At 46.1% G+C, this 21,805-nt stretch overlaps 1 protein-coding gene across 2 annotated transcripts in view; it reads left to right on the forward strand.

The window, feature by feature from the left end:
* The window catches only part of BICD2 (BICD cargo adaptor 2), a 55,714-nt gene extending 43,987 nt beyond the window's left edge, over window positions 1-11,727 (forward strand). The window contains exons 3-8 of one of the 2 annotated variants that reach the window (XM_024732956.1): window positions 3,232-3,384; window positions 3,723-4,157; window positions 4,796-5,803; window positions 6,050-6,201; window positions 7,528-7,738; window positions 9,621-11,727. In XM_024732956.1, the coding sequence (XP_024588724.1) occupies window positions 3,232-3,384; window positions 3,723-4,157; window positions 4,796-5,803; window positions 6,050-6,201; window positions 7,528-7,738; window positions 9,621-9,626 (1,965 nt within the window). In that variant the 3' untranslated portion in view covers window positions 9,627-11,727. Of the gene's footprint in view, window positions 1-3,231; window positions 3,385-3,722; window positions 4,158-4,795; window positions 5,804-6,049; window positions 6,202-7,527 lie in introns of both variants that reach the window. The other variant, XM_024732955.1, reaches the window with a different exon arrangement.
* The last annotated feature ends 10,078 nt before the right edge of the window (window positions 11,728-21,805 follow it).

Here is a 21,805-nt window from a genome sequence, read left to right on the forward strand (position 1 = left end):
AAACATCTTGTCCTTTCCTCTGAGGGAAAATACTGACCAGCTTTGGAGCGCTCCTGTGCAGGACGGTGCTCCCTCCCTATGCCTTAGTTCCAGCTGTGCCGTGATGGGGCTTCTGCAACATGGGGTACTGGCTGCTCTGCATTCCAGACTCCCAGACCTGACTTCAGTACAACACCCCTCCTCACTTACTCAGGGCCTCACTCAGCAGCAGCTGACACCAGTTGGCAATGTGTGTGCTGTGCGTGGGCGACTATACTCGTGCCTCAGTGAACAAGACAGAGCCTAGAGCAGCACCTAGCACAGTTGGTACTCAGTAGGGAAGGAGTGGGTGATGCCCCTCGGGGCGGTCGAGCACCAAGTGCAGTGCCAGTATGGAGACAGCGCCAGTGAAAGGTTTTCTGAGCCACACAGAGAGGCCACATGTTGTCCAGGTCCGTTTCTGTGAAAGGCAAATCCACAGACTGAAAGCAGATTGGTGGTTGCTAATTGGTGTGTGGTTTCTTTTTAGGGTGATGAAAATGTTCCAGAACAGGTAATGGTGCACAGCTCTGAATAAGCTATAACCACTGAATTGTACACTTTCAGTGGGTGAACTTCATGGTGTATGAATCATATCTCAATAAAAAAAACAAAGACGATTCCTGTGCAGGAAGACTGTGCAAGGGTTCAGCTCAGCAGAGGTTTCTGGTGCAGCCTGGGCACATAGGTTCTGGGGTGCAGAGGGCTTTGGCCTAGGCAATCAGGCTGGCCCGTGGTCTTATCTCTTTCTGTCTTCTTTCTGTCCACCTCGGGACCACTTGTTTTATTGAGGGGAGTTGTTAAATTTTAAATAAAGCCCATTTACATTGTTCGTGACCAACAGCTGCCCCTGCCTGCTGCCCCTGTCTCACCATCTTACCTCCTGTGTCCTCCCATACTGAGAGTGGGCAGGTGGTCTCAGCAGGTGCATCAGGCCAGAGTGGGCTGAACCACAACAGGTGGGGAGCAACCAGCTTGCCTTACACAAGGTGGATGCAGCAAGCATGGTTCTTGTATAGCAATCATTGTGTTAGTGAGGACTCTACAGAGAAGCAGACCGATAGGGGTGTGTGTGTATATAGAGAGAGATTTATTGTAAGGAATTGGCTCACTCAGTTGTGGGAGCTGGCAGATCCAAAATCTGCGGGTTGTGCCAGCTGGCTGGAGGCCCAGGGAAGAACTGATGTTACAGCTTGAGTCTGAAGGCTGTCTTTTTTTTTTCCTCAAGGCCTTCAACTGACTGGATAAGGCCCACCCACATTATGGCACGTGATCTGCTTTACTCAGTGGGTCTACTAATTTAAATGTTAATCTCATCTAAAAGATACCTGAATGGCGACATCTAGGCCGGTGTTTGACCAATGCCAGGACCTAGACGAGCTAACACTAAGATTAACCATAACAGTCAGTTGGGTGGTTAACAAGGGAAATGGCCAGAGTCGAGGTGTATGCAGAACTTCGTTAGGAAGCAAGTAAGTATATGTTTCTTCCCATTGCCACTCACACTGTTATTTTGTTTATTTTTTTATTTTTTTTGCGGTACGCGGGCTGTTATTTTGTTTATTTTTGCCTAATAGGAGTTTTGCTTTCCGGGGGCCTTGCATTTCTCCAGTCAGTAACTTGGTGTCTGTTTTTTCTGATGTTGGCTCTTGGGTACCTCCTTGGGTCACTTATTGAGAAGACTGCATCAGTCCATTTACTGGAGATTTTGGTAGTGAGCGTTTGTCAGGAGTGCTTGATACATATAATGACTCACTCCCCTCTCTGTTGCTTTCTTGAACTTTTTTTCTTATTGGTCCTATTTCATTTTACCAATCCAACATTGCTGTTCCGTGTGTACCTATATGGAATCTGCACGGATTCCATGTGATGCACGGATGTGATCACAAGAAACCTCAGCACCAGCAGAGAGGCCAGTGTGCTGGGTGAGGAGGACAAAGCTATGGGGCCCAGTGGGTGATGGCGCGTCTAGCCGAGGGTCCAGGTGGGGTGGTGTTGGCCTGGGGGGGTGTTAGATCTTTGCAGGCATGTGGGGGAAGCTGCTTGGATTGTTGGGAACAGGGATGTGGGGAGAGATGGAGAGTGTTTGTCTAGGGGATGATTCTGCCCCCGTGGCACACTGGCCATGTCTGGAGGCAGTTTCAGTGGTCACAACAGGGGTGGGGGCTGCATCCAGTAGGCAGGGCTCAGGTTGCTGCTAAGCATCCTACAGTAGACAAGATGGCCCCAGAATGTGGGCCAAGGGACCCAGGTCCTGGCACACAGCGCATAGAGGCAGCCAGTTGAGAATTCCCACCAGTCTTGATTGCACAGTTAATGACAGGTCTGCACTGGCCTCTCTCCGTGCATGATATTTGAATCCTCAAGGCACCTCGGAGGCAGGAACTCTTTTTTTAACAACTTTATTGAGATAATTCATATCCCTTACAACTCACCCACTTAAAGTGTACAGTCAGTGGATTTTAGTATATTTACAGATTTATGCACCATCCCAGATCAATTCTAGAATATTACATCATTCCAAGAAGAAACCCCATTAGCAGTCACTCTCCATCCCATCTTCTCCCTGCCCCCCAGCGACCACCCATCTGCTTTCTATCTCTGGATTTGCCTATTCTGGACATTTCATGTAAGTGGAATCATACAATACAATACGTGACCACTAACACCTCTTCTTTTACTCATGTTGTTTTCAAGATTTATTTGTGTTACAGCATGTTATCTCATCAGTTGGTGGACATTTGAGTTGTTTCCACTTTGCTGTTGTGAATAGTGTCTGAACATTTGTGCACAAGATTTTGGTGGACATGTGTTTTCCTTTCTCTCCAGTGCATGCCGAGGAGGGGCATTGATGGGTCAGATGTTAACTCTGTGCTGAACTGTTCGAGTAGCTGCAGACTGTTTCCACAGCACTGCACCATTGTACATGCTACCAGCAGCATGTGACCGAGGAACTACTTTGAACCCCATTCTACAGATGAAGAAACCAAGGGTCAGAGCAGGCTGAGATCCTGCATTGTTCACTGCAATACCTCACAGCCCAGGGCCCCAGCTCCTCGCCAGGTGGCCACATCGGGTACCAGAGCAGGCCTGGGATTCCAAGTCCCAGCTATATGGCCACTATGGTGGGCCTGGCTGCACTGAGCTCCTTCTGCCCCAGGGGTGGTGAGACCAGCTAGGGCAGGCTGCTCACACCTGCCTTCCTCCTGGCAGATCAACCAAAATGTAGAGATTCAGCGTGGCCGCCTGCGGGATGACATCAAGGAGTACAAGTTCCGGGAGGCCCGCCTGCTGCAGGACTACTCGGAGTTGGAGGAGGAGAACATCAGTCTGCAAAAGCAGGTGTCTGTGCTCAGGCAGAACCAGGCAAGTATCTGGGCTGGGCAGGTGGGACAGGTAGGTTGGCTCTGGGCCACGGCCCTGGCCTAACCCTCACTTTCACTAGGCAACATTTTAAGTCACCTGACAAATTGGCAGTGTGGATGTGTTCTGATTTCCGTGGCATCTCTGGTGATGAGCAAGTCTCATGCTTCTGCACTGTTCATACCACGTGCACGTGTGTCCCAGGTGTGGGCTGACCATTTCCTGTGTGCACCTCATGCCTGTAACCCTCTAAGCATCCGTGTCTTCCCAGCTGTGTAGTCAGCACAATGGTGCTTCTTCCCCATTCCTCAGGCATAGAAGAGTGTTGACCTCTTTCACAGGTGGAGTTTGAGGGTCTCAAGCATGAGATCAAGCGTCTGGAGGAGGAGACCGAATATCTCAACAGCCAGCTGGAGGACGCCATTCGGCTCAAGGAGATCTCGGAGCGGCAGCTGGAGGAGGCGCTGGAGACGCTGAAGACAGAGCGGGAGCAGAAGAACAGTCTGCGCAAGGAGCTGTCGCACTACATGAGCATCAATGACTCCCTCTACACCAGCCACCTGCACGTCTCCCTGGACGGCCTTAAGCTCGGTGATGACGCCGAAGCCCTGGCCAATGGCTTTGAGCACGGTGGCCTGGCCAAGCTGCCGCTGGACAACAAGACCTCCACGCCCACCAAGGACGGCCTTGCTCCACCTTCCCCCAGCCTCGTTTCTGACCTCCTCAGTGAGCTCAACATCTCTGAGATCCAGAAGCTTAAGCAGCAGCTAATGCAGGTGAGCGGGTGGGTAGCCCCACCCCACCCAGGTCTTGTCACAGCCCCGGGCCTTGGGCCCACGTGCACCATTCCCACCTCCACTCCTGTCCCCCATGGTGTTGGCCAGACCTGCTCGTCACCAGGACAGCGCTTTCCTGACACTTTGTCAATGCTGTGCACCTTCTTTTACTTACATTTCTTTTACATAGGAAATTCTGTATTGTTAACCTAAGTGGAATTGCAGCATTATAGGTGGAAGTTGCCCAGAGAATTAGGTTTCTGGTTACAAGTTTGGGCACCACCAGAGCTTTTCTTACGTCCCTCTGAGGTCCCTGTGTGTAGTTTCCCATGCTGTGTCCTGTAGACACGTCACGTCAGGGTTTCCTACCCCAACTGAACAGAATCCCAGGGTCTGCACCACAGCCCCTTGGTTCACCGCGTGTCTCTGAGGAGGGACTCACCAAGCCCCGCAAGCATCTGGGCAGGGGGAAGAGCCCTCATAGCCCCACACATGACACCTCCGCCCGAATTTATCACAGAGAGGCTAGCAGGGTGATGGTCATGGCATGGATGGGGTCACTCCTGGGACTGTCCAGGGGTCTTCTGAGCGCAAGTACTCCTGTGGGCTGTTGACGGGCCTTTTCTGTGCCTTCGCAGATGGAGCGGGAGAAGGTGGGCCTGCTGGCAACGCTGCAGGACACACAGAAGCAGCTGGAGCAGGCCCGAGGGGCCCTGTCGGAGCAGCACGAGGAGGTGAGCCGCCTCACAGAGAACCTGAGTGCTCTGCGGCGCCTGCAGGCCAGCAAGGAGCGGCGGACAGCCCTGGACAGTGAGAAGGAGCGAGACAGCCATGAGGATGGTGACTACTATGAAGTGGACATCAATGGGCCTGAGATCCTGGCCTGCAAGTACCGTGTGGCCCTGGCAGAGGCTGGTGAGCTTCGGGAGCAGCTGAAGGTGCTGCGCAGTGCACACGAGGCCAGCGAGGCCCAGCACACCGAGGAGAAGGGCCGGTATGAGGCCGAAAGCCAGGCGCTCACTGAGAAGGTCTCCCTGTTGGAGAAGGCCAGTCGCCAGGACCGCGAGCTCCTGTCCCGGCTGCAGATGGAGCTGAAGAAGGTGAGCGACGTCGCAGGCGAGACACAAGGCAGCCTGAGCGTGGCCCAGGACGAGCTGGTGACCTTCAGTGAGGAGCTGGCCAACCTCTACCACCACGTGTGCATGTGCAACAACGAGACGCCCACCCGTGTGGTGCTGGACTACTACCGAGAGGGCCCGGCTGGCGCCGGCAGCTGCAGCCCCGAGACCCGGGGGCGTCGCTCACCTGTCCTGCCCAAGGGGCCGCCTGCCGCAGAGGGTAGGGCCAGGGACAGCAGCCCCTCACCTGGCTCCTCACTGCCCTCGCCCCTGAGTGACCCACGCCGGGAGCCCATGAACATCTACAACCTGATCGCCATCATCCGTGACCAGATCAGGCACCTGCAGGCGGCTGTGGACCGCACCACAGAGCTGTCGCGGCAGCGCCTGGCCTCACAGGAGCTGGGCCCAGCTGCGGACAAGGACCGGGAGGCGCTCATGGAGGAGATCCTGAAGCTGAAGTCGCTGCTCAGCACCAAGCGGGAGCAGATCACCACGCTGCGCACGGTGCTCAAGGCCAACAAGCAGGTGTGCATGGCGCCCGGGTCCGTCAGGGGTGGGCACGTGGGCGGGGGGTTTCTCACCCTCCCTGGCCTCCTGTCCCGTGCTGTTCCTGCTACTTAAGGAAAGATGTGAGAAAACCTCACCTCAGTGCTGTGGGGAGGGGCTGAGGCCTTTGAGAGGGCTGGCTGGGGCCTTGGTCTGTGGCACTGAGGCAGCAGACCCCTCCTGACGCCCCTCACCTGCCCGTCTTTTGCATCTCTGACCCCCTAGACAGCAGAGGTGGCCCTCGCCAACCTAAAGAGCAAGTACGAGAACGAGAAGGCCATGGTGACCGAGACCATGATGAAGCTGCGCAATGAGCTCAAGGCCCTCAAGGAGGACGCGGCCACCTTCTCCTCACTGCGTGCCATGTTCGCCACCAGGTAACGCTCACTGCTCCTTTCGCTGCTCAGCAGCCCAGGGGCCCAGTTTTGTCTCCACTTTACGCCTAAGATGAGAAAGTTGGAAGCAGAAAGCTGAAAGAGTGGGTCCTTATGGCCAGGCTGGAGGCATGAGCTTCGAAGGAGAAACAGGCAAGTGGGCAAGCCAGTGATAACAAATGAGTTTGCCCCCAGAACTTGGTGGGAAGTTCATGTATTTAGAAGGAAGGTTTCCCTCCCAGCAGGGGCGGGGTGCCAGTGCTGCCCCTCTGACCCTGCCAGTTAGAGTTTGTGGGGGTGGTGGGCGGCATCTTTCTTTAGGCCAGTCCTGTGGTCAGGAAGCCAGGCAGGTGCAGAGCTGGAGGCTGCTTTTGGGGCCTGCTTCTGGGTGTTTCCCTATTCAGAGAGGCATGGTGCCATCTGCTGGCCAGTGTCAGTCAGGGTTGGGAGGCTGAGGCTCTGGGTTAAACAGTGTTGAAACTGAGCTCAGGGCCTACTTTGCCTTGTGCTAGGGTGCTGGGCACTCCCTGCATTTCAGCGATGTGGGAGGAGGGGGCAAAGACAAAGAAAGAAGCTTCCAGGCCTCTCTGGAAGCTTTCTTTCCTCCTGGGCAAAGTGCTTGGGAAAGCGCTTAGTTAGTCCTCAGCACATGGTCTGTTGACCCTTGCTTCCTCAACTTGTTTTATTTAAAAGCCTGACTTCTCAGATGGTGCCAAGATTGCAAACCTCGGGGCAAGGGTTAAAACTTGCTGATGGTCCTTGGCCTTGGTGGATGGGGGTGTAGGGTGGGTGTGCCCACCATCCCCTTCACCCAGGCCGCACTCCCTCCCTCAGGGACAGACCCAGGGTGGGCATTTCTCTCCCAGCTCCTTACCTAGTTGGGGAGCATGTGCCACAGCTCAGCAGATACTAAAATAGGGCTGTTTATGACATCCACATGTGCTTTTCCCAGGCTCTGGTTAGCCATTTGTTCTAGACTTACTAAGCACCTACTGTGTGCCTGGGCTATTCCGGGAGCAAGCCAATTCCTGCCCTCGGGTTTATCCCCACATCCTGAGAGCCAAGTGATATCACACCTCCAGCCCACTGCCCCTGAGCCACCTGGAGGCCTTGAAGGGCAGCCACCACCTCCTTTAGTGAAAACTGGCTTCAGAGAGCCCCTCCCAGAGAAAGCCAAACCTCAGAGGGGCACATCCTCTTCGTCTCTAGCCCAGTGAGCAGATGGGGTCTGCTCACCTTCTGGAGCTCTCAGTACGGGAGCCATGATCACACGCGCCGCTGGCTCTCCCAGGTCCTTCAGCCGCGCTCTCGCCTCTTGCGTCCCCGCAGGTGTGATGAGTACATCACACAGTTGGATGAGATGCAGCGGCAGCTGGCAGCTGCTGAGGACGAGAAGAAGACACTCAACTCGCTGCTGCGCATGGCCATCCAGCAGAAGCTGGCGCTGACCCAGCGGCTGGAGCTGCTTGAGCTGGACCATGAGCAGACCCGGCGAAGCCGCGCCAAGGCCACCCCCAAGGCCAAGTCTGGTACCCCGAGCGTAAGTCACACCTGCGCCTGCGCTAGTGACAGGGCTGAGGGTGCTGGGCTTGCTGCCCAGGTGCTCTGTGGCGAGAAATATAATGTTTACTGCGATTAGGGCCGCAAGGGTACACGCTGCAGCTAACCTGCCGCATATCACCTGTCCGCTTCACCTCAACTAACCTGGCAGCAGCGGGACCGTGGTGCTAGGCTGGTCTTAACTGTGACTAATGCACAGAGGGAAGAATTTAGCAGAGGCAGCCTGCTTCTCCACCTGGACACTGCAAGCTTTGTGTCTGTTTCTCACCCCTCGGGACCACCCTTCACAGCAGCTGCTCTCTTGGAGGGGTGGTCAAGGTGGGGTTGGAGCCATGTGTCCTCACAAAAATGTGGCTTCCCAGGGCCCACGTGCCATTGGCTCTCACTGGGAGGGGCAGAACTTGCATTGAAACTTGCATGTTCCCTGCATGTGTCTAATGCAGTTGTACTGCCCCGGCACCCAGAAACCAGTGTTAGAGGTTCCAGCCTGAATCCCAGGTGCGGCCTCGGAGGACACTCTGTGCTTGGTACAGATTACGGAGACAATTATTTTGTAGTTTGTGCGGCATCTCGTTACAGTTTATATTTGGGACAGAATTACAGAATTCCTTCCCCTAAACCCAGAGGAAGAGCAGCCCTGTGGCCCATGTCCTCCAGCCCAGGCGTACACGTGCTCAAGAGGCGCACAGGCATACCTAACCACACCCCAGACCAGAGCTCAGCAGCCTCAGCTTCTCTTTCTGAGATTTGTACGCTTGTCTGGTGGCCTGCAAGGTGACAAACCGGCAGGCCAAAAAGGCTTGGGTTTTTTCTAATGAGAAAAACTTCCCAAGTGCCTGGCCAGACCTCTGTCCTCACAGGAAGCCCATCCTTTTGTACTTAGAGTGTCCCCAGCTTCCAGTTGGATTTTTTCACTCTCTGCCCATTATCAGGCCTTCCTCTCAGGGGGCTTCAGACTACAAGAAACAGGGCTGTGGAAACCCCCAACCTGAGCTTGAGTTACCAGCGGGCCAGGCTGAAATGAGGGACTGGGTCCCACACCTATTAACTGAAGCCCGGCCTGGTGTGGGAAGGGAACCTTGAATGGACCCAGGGCTAGTTTCAGGATTCACGGTAGGAGGAATATGGTTCTTGATCATCAGTGCAATTCCAGAGGTGGTGACAGGCAGGAAAGGCAGCCATAGTACTCCCCCATGCTCAGAAGCTGCACCCACACCAAGAGCTTTGGCAGCCGAACTTCTCTCAGTGTTTCTCTCCAGGTCATCCTTGGGGCCCACCAGCCATGAAGGTGCAGTCTCCCTGAATAGCTCTTTGCCTCCTCTCTCTGGGGCCCAGAGGGGGAATTTTCATTGTCCCTGCACACAGGTATCTGCCCCCATTCCACTCTTTCCCTTAATTCCCAAGCATGTCTCAATTCCCACCAGATGCCAGGTTCTACCCAGACCAACTTGGATTTGGCAAACTGCAGAGTGAAGATACACAGGATGGACCATACCTGTCCCTTCTGTGTGCCTATACCCAGCTCCAGGCTGTTTTGCAGATGGGATGTCAGGTCTCGGATTCCCCTCCCACTTGAGAAGATGTCAGGCCATCTCCCCTCTGCAAGCAGGACTTCCGGGGCATGGCTGCCTGCTGGCGCCGCATACTGCTTCTGCCTCCTTGCCAAGCCTGGCACACAGCTTCTCTCCATACTTGTAAAGTAAAGGGTCTTCATGAGGTACTCGGGGCCAGCGGCGCCCCCTAACACATGCAGGTCTTCTCTGCTGCCAACTAACACACCCATGCCCTCACAGCTCGGTGAGAGCTTTAGTTGTCTGACGGGTGACCGGTTCTAACGTTGTCTTGTTTTCTCCCATTTTCAGCTGTAGAGTAGCTGCTGGGAGGACTCGGCCGCCGGCCCTGTCACACTGCAGCCCCCTCCCCTCCTCTCCCATGGGCCCACGCAGAGGAAGGAAGGGCAGCCTAAAAGTCCACTTAGAAACGTTTTTGGATATGCTACTGCAATTCTTTTCAAAATAGCATTCCCCAGGTTTTTAATGGCAGAGGAAATAAAAGCTTTAATGTTGAGAATGCCGGCAGCTGCTGCTTGGAAAGGCCTTTGTACAGGCGCTGAAGAACCTGCTTGGACAGCGACCACCAGGCTTGCTTAGGAACCCTCTAGAAACACTCACCACTGGGGTCTCCCTATTACAGATACTCCTTTTTTACCCAATCCACCTGTGCACTTTTGATATTTTGATATTATATTTGCTTCCTTCATCCCTGGCGTAGAGATGGTCTCAGATGCCGTAGTCTGTCTCGTGGTCCTGTAGCTCCCAACGGTGTGTTGATCTGTTATCAGCACATGGCACAGGTGTGTCCTCCTAGCGTGTAGCTCTAGATTGTTTAGGTGAAGGCTTCAACTTGGTAAGGAGCCCGGCTAAATGTATCCATGCTGTGGTTCAGCAGCCTTTTAATTATACGGCATTGTGGTTCATGTTTGAAATTACAGATTTTAAATGCCATGTTCATTAAGAAATCCAGGGTATTCGGATTCTGGGGTTTTTCATATTGTATTATTATTATTCTTAGGAATAGTTCAATGTAACAAGAAGAAAACTTGACCTTTGCTCTGGTTAAACAGTAAAAGGCACTTGAAAACAAAAAGATAAATTATTGAATGAGTAGTATTACCTACAAATTCCAGAATTTTCTGGGTTTTAGGACATTGTGAAGCATGACTGATTAACAGAATTTTATACAACTGTACCAGTGAAATTCCAAATTGGAATTGTTTTGTTACTCCGGTTGTTGTGCCAAATTGTGGTACACTTAGAAAATTCTACAGTCGTCGATTTTTAGGGTGTTATATTTCAACGCCTTTTTGTTAGTAATCATTGCCAGTAGTGCCTTCATCAGTTTAGGGAGGTGTTCCAGCGTAGTTTATTCTCTAAAATGGACAGTGAAGAGCTAGTTGGGAATGTTGAAGGCCAGTGTGGACCAATCAGTGTGAACAGGTGCACACCTTCTAACCTGACCCTGGGCATCTTCATTGAGGGAAAGAAAACAGCAATTGTGCAAAATTCTGTTAGTCAGTGATTCTTTACTGTGCAGATCCTTGCAAATTCAGGGGCTGAGAAAACGAAAGTGAACACAAACCTTGAGTGTGCTTTGGGAACCAAATGGACTTCATGGGACAAGCTAAGCAAGCTATGTGAACAACACGCCACGTTTGTGAAGAGTGGGGCGGGTGGCAGGGGAGCCGGCACCGTCGGCCTCGTGCATTGGGGTGAGGGCTAGCCATAGTATTCTTTGCAAATGTGAGAGAGAGACATTATATATTCTCTTGCTTGGTGTAACTAATCACTGTTAATTTCAGGAAACAGAAGTCACTAAAGCTCCTTGGCAAACCAGATCTGTGTCCTGTCCTGATTTGCTGAGTGAGGTTGTGCAAGTGGTCAAATTGGTACTCAAGGAGGAGGAAGAAAAAGTGTCCTCTCTCCTCCAAAATACAGGACAAATTATAATAATATAAGTAGCAAGAATAGAAGAATTCTGTTTCCTGGAATAAGCATTTTTATTCCTAGTTGTAGGGACCCCTATTTTTACCTTCTCTTACAGTGTTGATTCATAAGAAATAATGTTACATTTACAAAAACTTCATCTGTACGGGGTATTTATTTGCAATGATGTCTGTGTACTGTATTTTTTCTGTGCATTACCTTAGTGTCAGAATGTCTTTATTTTAAGATCATATGCATGTTCTCCTGCCAAGGAACCTTTACACAGACCCAAACAAACAAAAATGCCTTCAGATTCTGAGAAAATGAGACACAGCATGGAAAAGGAATAGGAAGGAGAAATCGCTCACAACTTGGGACACAGACATATGGTGCAAATGTCTGTAAAGCCAGTGCACATAGGAACAGTGGGCCTGGGTAAAGGGTCACATTGGTAGGACCAGTAAATAAAGAATAATAAAAAGACAAAGCACAAAACTTGTTCTCTGTGGCTGCTCTGACCCCCTGCTCCAGATGACTGTGGGTCCAGCAATGCACTATAATTCCAGCACCTAAAACAAGAAAACCAGCCTATCGTTAACCCTGGTGGTGGAAACTGGAAGCAACCTGAAGCCCATCTCAGGAGGCTTGGGGGGAAGGGGAGACAGGGGGTGCCTCCCGTGACGGGCGTCAGGTGTCGTGAGCACCCAGCAGCGTGGCAGTGAGAGCACATTGCGTTTGCATTGTACTGACTAGGAAGCAAAGAGATTTGCATGACGAGGGATCCTTTGCCCTCCAAACTCTTGCTCTTTGTGCCCAGGAATGAATAGGTGCAGGCAACAAGAGTTACTTGTTTCTCAACACAAAACCATGTTCACCTGCAGGAATGTGTTCAAGGCACGCTGAGCCCGTCCCAGTGATTTGCTTGTGAGTGTGAGCGTAGGGTACAAATCATGTCTGAGGGAATAGGAAGTCCTAGGGACAGTTTGCCACCTCTCCTTCTGATAGTCGCAGTCAGGCCTGAGTGATTTCACTCAAATCTCAGGGCTTCCCTTGGGGAGGCTGTCTGAGGTCAGGATCCTGCTACCCTGGCATCTCCCCTCCACCCGGAGTCTCCCTTGGCTTCATGGTCCCTGAGAGGCCCCCTCCTTCTCACGATCCCCACCCATCCCACTTTAGTAGCATGGACCCATGTTCGGTTTGAACCTTTCTTTCCAAAGAGAATTGTTTTTGTAACTCAGGAGCTAGAAGGAGTCTTCTTTCCCTACTGTCCTGTCATCCCAACAGTTCCCTGGAAGAGGTTGGGAAGAGAGCCTGCGACAGATCTGGAGGAGACCCCCAGGAGGAGGGGGCATTGGCAGTGAGCTGAGCAGGGCAGGCTCTTTTTCAGGTGGGGATACCACCTGGTCCTTGGCCCAGTCCTGCTTTTTGGGGTGTTTGATTTGCACAAGCGCATATGCTGAGGCCTTCCCTACCCCTCAGTGTGCTTCAGGTCCTTGAACATGTGCTTCTTCAGGAGTGGCAGGCTCCTGAGTGGGTGGGGTCCTGGGGAGCCTGTGGGAGGGGGCAGTTGGAGCTGAAAGGCTTTCCACTTGGTCTTCCTTTCCGAGAGGGAATGTCCCCATTCCTGCCACCTCCTCCATCTCCCTGCAGTGATTTTCACCCCCACACACCCAAGCAGGTTACCAGAGCTGGAAACAACAGCGCCAGCTTGGAGACACTGCCTCCTGCCTTTGGGAGCCTCCTGGAAAACCAGATATGCCTTCAGTCTGACATCACCTGGTGTGGAATTTTGGCAGGGATCAGATGCCATCAGGTTTGCCTCTGTGCTCATCTTTCATTTGTGCCCAAACAGAGCTGGAAGAGCGATGTGTTATCATTTTGTCAGATTTCTTGTGGGAAAGCACACTGGCTCTTGTGAGTTCACCTCAGTCATCCATGAGCTTGCCTTGGTAAGCCTAGGTCCCTGGAGCGGAGGCTCCCCACTCCCCGCCACCCCCCCCCCCCCCCACACACACACACAGAGTTCCTCCTCCTAAGCAAATGGCAGTGCCACAGTACCTTACCCACAGAAAAGGCCTCCCTGCCTGGATAGTATGAGCACACCCCCTCGTGGGCCTCCATGAGAACAATAGGAATCAGTGGTCACACCCACACACACCAGGATCCATTTTCATCTCTTAAGGAACCAAGATTTATTTACCCTAAAGTGTTTGTGAGGTATAGCACACATACATAGGAGTGCAAGCAAGTGTCCAGTGGCTGTATATTTGCAAAATGGACACACTCTGCAGCCACCATCCAGATGAGAAAGCAAATGAAGGCAGGCAGTCCCCCAAAGCCCTCGTGCTTTCTGTACCCACTCCCTTTCAGGGATAACTCCCTGAGTCTTGTCAGTTCAGGCCACTTGTGCCATTTTCTGTACTTTATATAAATGGAAGCATACAGTAGAGACCCAGACCTATAATAGATTTGCTTACCAAACTACATTTGATTTCTCACACTGTCATCGAACTATGGGTGTCTCACTTTTGGTTCAAAGACATAAATCAATTGACTGTAAAATGATGGGAAAAGATATTCCATGCAAACAGTATCCAAAAGAGAACAGGAGTGACTCTACTAATATTAGACAAAATAGACTAATTAAGACAAAAATTGTTACAAGAGACCAAGAGGAGCATTATATAATGATAAAAAAGTCAATTCACCAATAAGATATAACAATTATAAACATATGCAACAGACAACCGAGCCCCCAAATACAGTGATAATACAAATTATGGAATACAAAAGAATAGACAAATAGATCGATGGAACCGATTAAAGAATGGTACTGGAACACCTGGACATCCACATGCAAAAAGTTAATCTAGACTCAGACCGTAAACGCTTCACAAAAATTAACTAAAATGGATTGAAGACTTATACATAAAACTCAAAATTGTAAAACTTCTAGAAGATAACATAGGAGAAAATCTAGATGACCTTGGGTTTGGCTTTTTAGATACAACACCAAAGGCATGATCCATGAAAGAAATAATTGATAAGTTTCATTGCAATTAAAAACTTCTCTGCAAAAGACATTGTCAAGAGAATGAGAAGATGGCTGTCTTCTGGAAAGAAGCTATTTGCAAAAAACATAAACGTTTCATTTTGGATAAAATAAAAGGGAATACTCTTACACTGTTGATGAGAATGTAAATTGGTGCAGCCACTATAGAAAACAGTTTGGAGGTTCCTTAAAAAACTAAATATAGAGTTACCATATGATCCAGCAATCCCACTCCTGGGCATATATCTGGAAAAGACAAAATTCTTAATTTGAAAAGATACATCCATCCCAGTGTTCATAGCAGGACTACAGTAGCCAAGACATGGAAGCAGCCTAAGTGTTCATCAACAGATGAATGGATAAAGAAGATGTGGTGTATATATATATATGCAATGGACTATTACTCACTATAAAAAAGAATGAAATAATGCCATTTGCAGCAACATGGATGGACCTAGAGATGATCATACTAAGTGAAGTAAGTCATACAGAGACAAATATGATATCACTTATATGTGGAATCTAAAAATTAGTATAAATAAACTTATTTACGAAACAGAAACAGACATAGAAAAGCTTATGGTTACAAAAGGGATAGGGGAGTGTGTGTGTGTGTGTGTGTGTGTGTGTGTGTGTATGTGTATGTATTCTAATCACTTTGCTGTAAACCTGAAACTAACATGGTATTGTAGGTCAGCTATACCTCAATAAAAATAAATTCAAAAAATTTTCAGAATACCTTAATACTGTAATGGTAGTGTGTAAATCACTTAACTCTAGTATAAAAGCTAAAAGACAAAATTTAGCTACAATAATTTGTTAATGGTACACAATATAAAAATATGTAAATTGTGATATCAAAAACATAAAATGGGGGTGTAAAGCAGTACAGTTTTTATATGTGATCAAAGTTAAATTGTCAATTAAAAATAACTATGTTTTATGTAAGCCTCATGGAAACCACAAAGCAAAAACCTATAGTAGAAACACAAAAGATAAAGAGAAAGGAATCAAAGCACAACATTACAGACATTATCAAATCACAAATGAAAATAGGAAGAAAGGAACACAGGAATTACAAAGCAGTCAGAAAACATTTAGCAACATGGAAATAGTAAGTCCTTACCTATTAATAATTACTAAGTGTAAATGGATTAAGTTTTTTAATCAAAAGATACAGAGACGCTGACTGGGTTAAAATTGAAGGAAAAAAAAAAAAAAAGACCCAACACCCTACAAGATCCTGCCTGTAATCAGTCCAGCTTTAATGACAGTTGTAGACTGAAAGCAAAGGTATGGAAAAAGATATTCTACGCAAATGGAAACCAAAAGAGAGCAGGGGTAGATATACTTCTGGCAGACAATATAGACTTTAAGTAAAAAAATGTGACAAGAGACAAGGTCATAAATAATGAAATAATGATAAAGGGGTCATTAAGAAGGTATAACAATTGTAAATAGGTATGCACCCAGCATTGCAGCATCTGAATATATAAAGCAAATATTAACATGTGAAGGTAGAAATAGATAGCAATGCAATAATAATAGACGTTAATATCCCACTTTCAACAGTAGAGCATCCAGACAGGAAATCAGTAAGGAAACATTGGACTTGAACTGCATTTTAGACCAAATGGACCTAACAGATATATACGAAACATTCCATCCAACAACAGAAGATATACGTTGTTCTTAAACACACATGGAACATTCTATCATACATTAGGTTACAAAACATAAGATCTTAACAAATTTAGGAAAACTGAAATCATAACGAGTATCATTTCTGACCCTAATGGCATGAAACTGGAAATGATTGACAGGAAATTTCACACACACAAAAAGGGAAGTTAACACACACCTGAACAACCAGTGGATCAAAGAAGAAATCAGAAGGAACATCAAAAAGTGTCTTGAAACAAATGGGAAAAAAACATACCAAACTTATGGGATGCAGAAAAAGCAGTTCTCAGTAGGAAGTTTGTAGTGATAAGTGTGTACATTAAATAAACAACCTAGTGTTCCCTGGTGGTCCAGTGGGTCAGACTCTGTGCTCCCAATGCAGGGGGCCCGGGTTGGATCCTTGGTCGGGGAACTAGATCCTGCATGCATGCTGTAACTAAGAAGTCTACATGCTGCAACTAAAACCCAGTGCAGCCTAAATAAGTAAATAATTCTTTTGCTGTATTCGGGCCTCTCACTGTTGTGGCCTCTCCCGTTGCGGAGCACAGGCTCCAGATGTGTAGGCTCAGCGGACATGGCTCACGGGCCCAGCCGCTCCACGGCATGTGGGATCTTCCTGCACCAGGGCATGAACCTGTGTTCCCTAGCATTGGCAGGCGGACTCTCAACCACTGCACCACTAGGGAAGCCCCAATAAATAAATATTTTTGAAAAATAACCTAACCTTACATGTCAAGGAACTAGAAAAAGAAAAAGCCCAGCATTAACAGGAGGAAGAAAGTAGCAATTATAAGAGTAAAAATAAGTGAAATGGAGATTAGAAAACAATACAAAAGGTGAACAAAACAAGAGCTGTTTTTTTTTTTTTTGCGGCATGCGGGCCTCTCACTGTTGTGGCCTCTCCCGTTGCGGAGCACAGGCTCCAGACGCGCAGGCTCAGCGGCCATGGCTCACAGGCCCAGCCGCTCCGCGGCACGTGGGATCCTCCCAGACCGGGGCACGAACCCGCGTCCCCTGCATCGGCAGGCGGACTCTCAACCAGTGCGCCACCAGGGAAGCCCAAGAGCTGTTTTTTGAAAAAATAAAATTGACAAACCTTTAGCAAACTTACTTTAAAAAGAAGATGCAAACAAAGTCAGGAATGAAAAAGGAGGCATTACAACTGTTACTACAGAAATATAAGAATCATAAAATACTACTATGAACAATTATATGCCAACAAATTTGATAGCCTAGAAGACAGATATAAATTTCTAGAAACACAACCTACCAAGACTGAATTGTGAAGACATATAAAATCTGAACAAACCAGTAACAAGTAAGGAGATTGAATCATAATGAAAAACACCCCAACAAAGAAAAGTTCTGTACCTAAGGTTTCACTGGTGAATTCTACCAAACCTGTCAAGAATTAATACCAATCTGTCTCAAGCTCTTTCAAAAAATTGAAGAGAAGGGAACACTCCCTAATTCATTCTATAAAGCCAGCATTACGCTGATACCAAAACCCAACAGTGACACTATAAAAGAAAATTACAAGCCAATACCTCTGATGAACATAGATGCAAAAATCCTCAACAAAGTCCTAGCAAACCAGATTCAACAGCACATTAAAAGTTCATCAAGTTGAATTGGGATTTATCCCTGAGATGCAAGAACAGTTCAACTTACATAATAAATGTAATATACATTAACAGAATGAAGGAAAACACATGATCATCTCAACTGAGGCAGAAAAAGGGACTTCCCTGGCAGTTCAGTGGTTAAGACTCTGCGCTTCCACTGCAGGGATGTGGGTTCAATCCGTGGTTAGGGAACTGTGATCCCACATGCTGCACAGCATGGCCAAAAGATAAATAAAAAATATAGAGGCAGAAAAGGCATTTGACAAAATTCAGTATCCTTTCACAATAAAAATAGCCAACTAGGAACAGGAGGAAACTACCTCACCATAATAAAAGCCATATATGAAAAAGCGACAGCAAATATCCTACTCAGTGGTGTAAAACTTGAAAGCTTTTCCTCTAAGAGCAGGAACAAGGCAAGGATGCCCACTTTCACCACTTCTAGTCTACAGAATTGGAAGTTCTAGCCAGAGTAATTAGGCAAGAAAAAAATAAAACAAAAGTCATCCAAATTGGAAAGGATGGATTAAAATTTTGTCTGTTTGCAGATGATATAATCTCATATGTAAAAAAACTGAAACGTTTGCACAGAAAATACTGTTATAATTAATAAATGAATTCAGCAAAGTAGAAGAATACAAAGTCAATACACAAAAATCAGTTTTGTTTCTATACACTAACAATGAATAATCTGAAAAGGAAATTGAGAAAACAGTCCCATTTACAATAGCATCAAAAATAATAAATACTTAGGAATAAATTTAACCAAGGAGGTGAAAGACCTGTACACTGAAAATTATAAATCACTGATGAAAGAAGTTGAAGAAGGCACAAACGGAAGGAAAATCCTGTGTTTATGATTGCAATAATTATTATTCTTAAAGTATCCATACTACCCAAAGCAACCTATAGATTAAGTGAAATCTCTTATGAAAATTCTAATCCATTTTTCACTGAAAAAAAAAATCCTAAACTTTGTATTGAACCACAATAGACTTCGTGTACCCAAAGCATTTTTGAGAAAGAAGAACAAAGCTGGAGGACTAACACTTCCTAATTACAAAGATATAATAAAATAATATCATACTGGGACTTCCCTGGCAGTTCAGTGGTTAAGACTCCATGCTTCCACTGTGGTGGGGCACAGGTTCAATCCCTGGTCAGGGAACTAAGATCCCGCATACCACATGGTACAGCCAAAAACAAACAATATGATACTGTCATAAAAAGACACACTGACCAGAGAACTCTGTTCCATTAGAAAGTCCATAAACCCACACATATATCGTCAACTAACCTTCAACAAGGGCGCCACGAACACACAATAGGGAAATGATAGTCTCTTCAATAAATGGTGTTGGGAAAACTGGATACTTACTACAAAAGGATGGAACAGGACACATATCTTTCATTATTTGAAAAAATCAACTTGAGAGCCATTAAAAACTTAAATGTAAGTAAGTCCTGAAACCATAAAAAAAGCTCCTTGATATTCATCTTGGCAGTCATTTCTTGGATATGACACCAAAAGAACAGACAACAAAAACAAGTGGGATTACATTAAATGAAAAAGCTTCTTCACAGCAAAGGAAACAGTCAACAAAATAAAAAGGCAACCTACATAATGGGAGAAAATATTTGCAAACTATATGTCTGATAAGGAGTAATATTCAAAATATGTAGGGAATTCAGTGGGGAAAAAAAGTAACCTGATTAAAAAGTGGGCAAAGGACCTGAATAGACACTTTTCCAAGGAAGACATAGGTATGCCATTAGGTACATAAAAAGTTGCTCAACATCACTAGTCATTAGGGAAATTCAAATCAAAACCACAATGAGATATCACTTCATACCCATTAGGGTGGCTATTATAAAAAGACAACAGATAACAAATGTTGTTGAGGATGTAGTAAAAGGGAAACCTTTGTACACTGTTATAGGAATGTAAATTGGTACAGCCATTAGGGAAAATGGTACGAAAATTCCATAAAATTAAAAACAAAACTGCCATATGATCCAGTAATCTCTCTTCTGGGCTTTTATCCAAGGGAAACAAAATCAGTATCACATAGAGATTTGCAGTCCTGTGTTTATTACAGTATTTTTCACAATAGCCAAGATACGGAAACAAGTTAAGTGTACCTTGACAGATGAATGAAGGTAATGTGGTATATACATACAATGGAATATTATTGATCCGTAAAAAGAAGGAAAGCCTGCCATTTGCAATGACATGGATGAACCTGGCAGGCATTATACTAAGTGAACTAAGCCAGGTAGAGAAAGATAAATGCTGTGTGCTGTCATTCATATGTGGAATCTTGAAAAAAAAAAAAAAAAATCTCATAGAAGCAGAGTAGAATGGTGGTTGCCAGGGGCTGGGGCTGGGGAAAATGGGGAGATATTGGACAAAGAGTACAAACTTTCATTTATAAGATGAATAAAGTCTGGGGATCTAATGTACAGTGTGCAAATTAAATATGTAAAGCTGTATATAATTGGATCAGCATATAGTATAGATTACTATAGTTAGGAATATTGTATATATAAAATTTGCTAAGACAGTAGATTTGAAGCTTTCTCACCACACATACACACACAGAGGCACAAAAGGCAACTATGTGAGGTAATGGATATGTTAATGGTAATCTTTTTACAATGTGTATGTATATCGAATCATTGCATTGTACACTTTAGATCTATACAATTTGACTTGTCAATTATACCTCAGTAAAGCTGGAAAATAAAATGACTGAAAGGGGAGAGGATAGAGGTGTAAAAGGAGCAAGTTTTTTTTTTTTTATGTTATTGCAGTTAAAATGGTATAAATTCAGATTAGAATGGTATAACTTTAGGATGTTAAATGTGATCCTCTGGTAAACGTAAAAGAAAATATCTATAGAATATACACAAAAGGAAATTAGAATGAAATTTAAAGATTTTACTACCAAAAAATCAACTAAACATAGAATAAGACAAAAACACAGAAAATGAGGATGAAAAGATTATAGGGCATAAAAACAAACAAAAAACCGCAATGACAGAAGGAAGTCCCTCTTTAATTACTCATTAATTACACTTAATGAGTAATTAAGTGTAAATGGATTAAACTCTCCAATCAAAAGACAGATATTGGTAGAATGGATTTTTAAAATGATCTGACTATATGCTGTCTATGAACAACTCAATTGAGATCTAAAAACACAAAAAGAAAAGGATATATGCAACAACATAGGAGGATCTTGAAGTCATTATACTAAGTAAAATAAGCCAGTTACAAAACGATAAAAATACTGTATGATTCCGCTTACATGAGGTACTTAGGGTAATCAAAATCATAGAGATAGAAAGTAGAATGGTATTGCCAGGGGTTGGGAGGAGGGGGCAAAGGGGAGTTATTGTTTAATGGGTACAAAGTTTAAGTTTTATGAGATGAAAAGAGTTCTGGAGATGGATGGTGTTGATGGTTGCAAAACATGAATGTACTTAATGCCTTTCTACTGTACACTTAAAAAGGTTAAGATGGTGAATTTTAGGTTATGTGTATTTTACCACATTTTAAAAATTGGGGAAAAAAAGATGCTCAACATCATTAATCTTGGGAAAATGCAACTCAAAACTACAGCGAGATACCATCTCATACCCATTATGATGCCTACTATCAAAAAAAAAGGAAAATAAGGTATTGATAAGGATGTGGAGAAATTGGAACCCTTGTGCACAGTTGGTGGGAATGTAAAATGGTATAGTCAATGAGAAAAACAGTACGGTGGATACTCAAAAATTAAAAATGGAAATACCACATGATCCAGAAATTTCACTTCTGGGTGTGTATACTCAGAATAATTGAAAGCAATATCTTATGAAGATATTTGTACACCGATGTTCATAGCAACGTTATTCGCAGTAGCTAAAATGTGGAAGCAACTCATGTCCCCTAATGGATGAACGGTTATGCAAAATGTGGTGTATGCATACAGTGGAATACTATTCAGCCTTAAAGGTAAGGACATTCTGACATGCTACAACATGGATGAAACTTAAGGACATTATACTAAGTGAAATAAGCCAATCATAAAAAGACAAACACTGTATGATTCCACTTATGAGGTACTCAGAGGAATCAAAATCATAGAGACAGAAATAGAATGGTGGTTGCCAGGAGGCTGTGGGTTGGGAAGGATGGAGAATTCTTGTTTAATGGG

The sequence above is a fragment of the Neophocaena asiaeorientalis genome, unplaced genomic scaffold (assembly GCF_003031525.2).
Source record: "Neophocaena asiaeorientalis asiaeorientalis breed wild unplaced genomic scaffold, Neophocaena_asiaeorientalis_V1.1 scaffold778, whole genome shotgun sequence".
Lineage (NCBI taxonomy): Eukaryota > Metazoa > Chordata > Mammalia > Artiodactyla > Phocoenidae > Neophocaena > Neophocaena asiaeorientalis.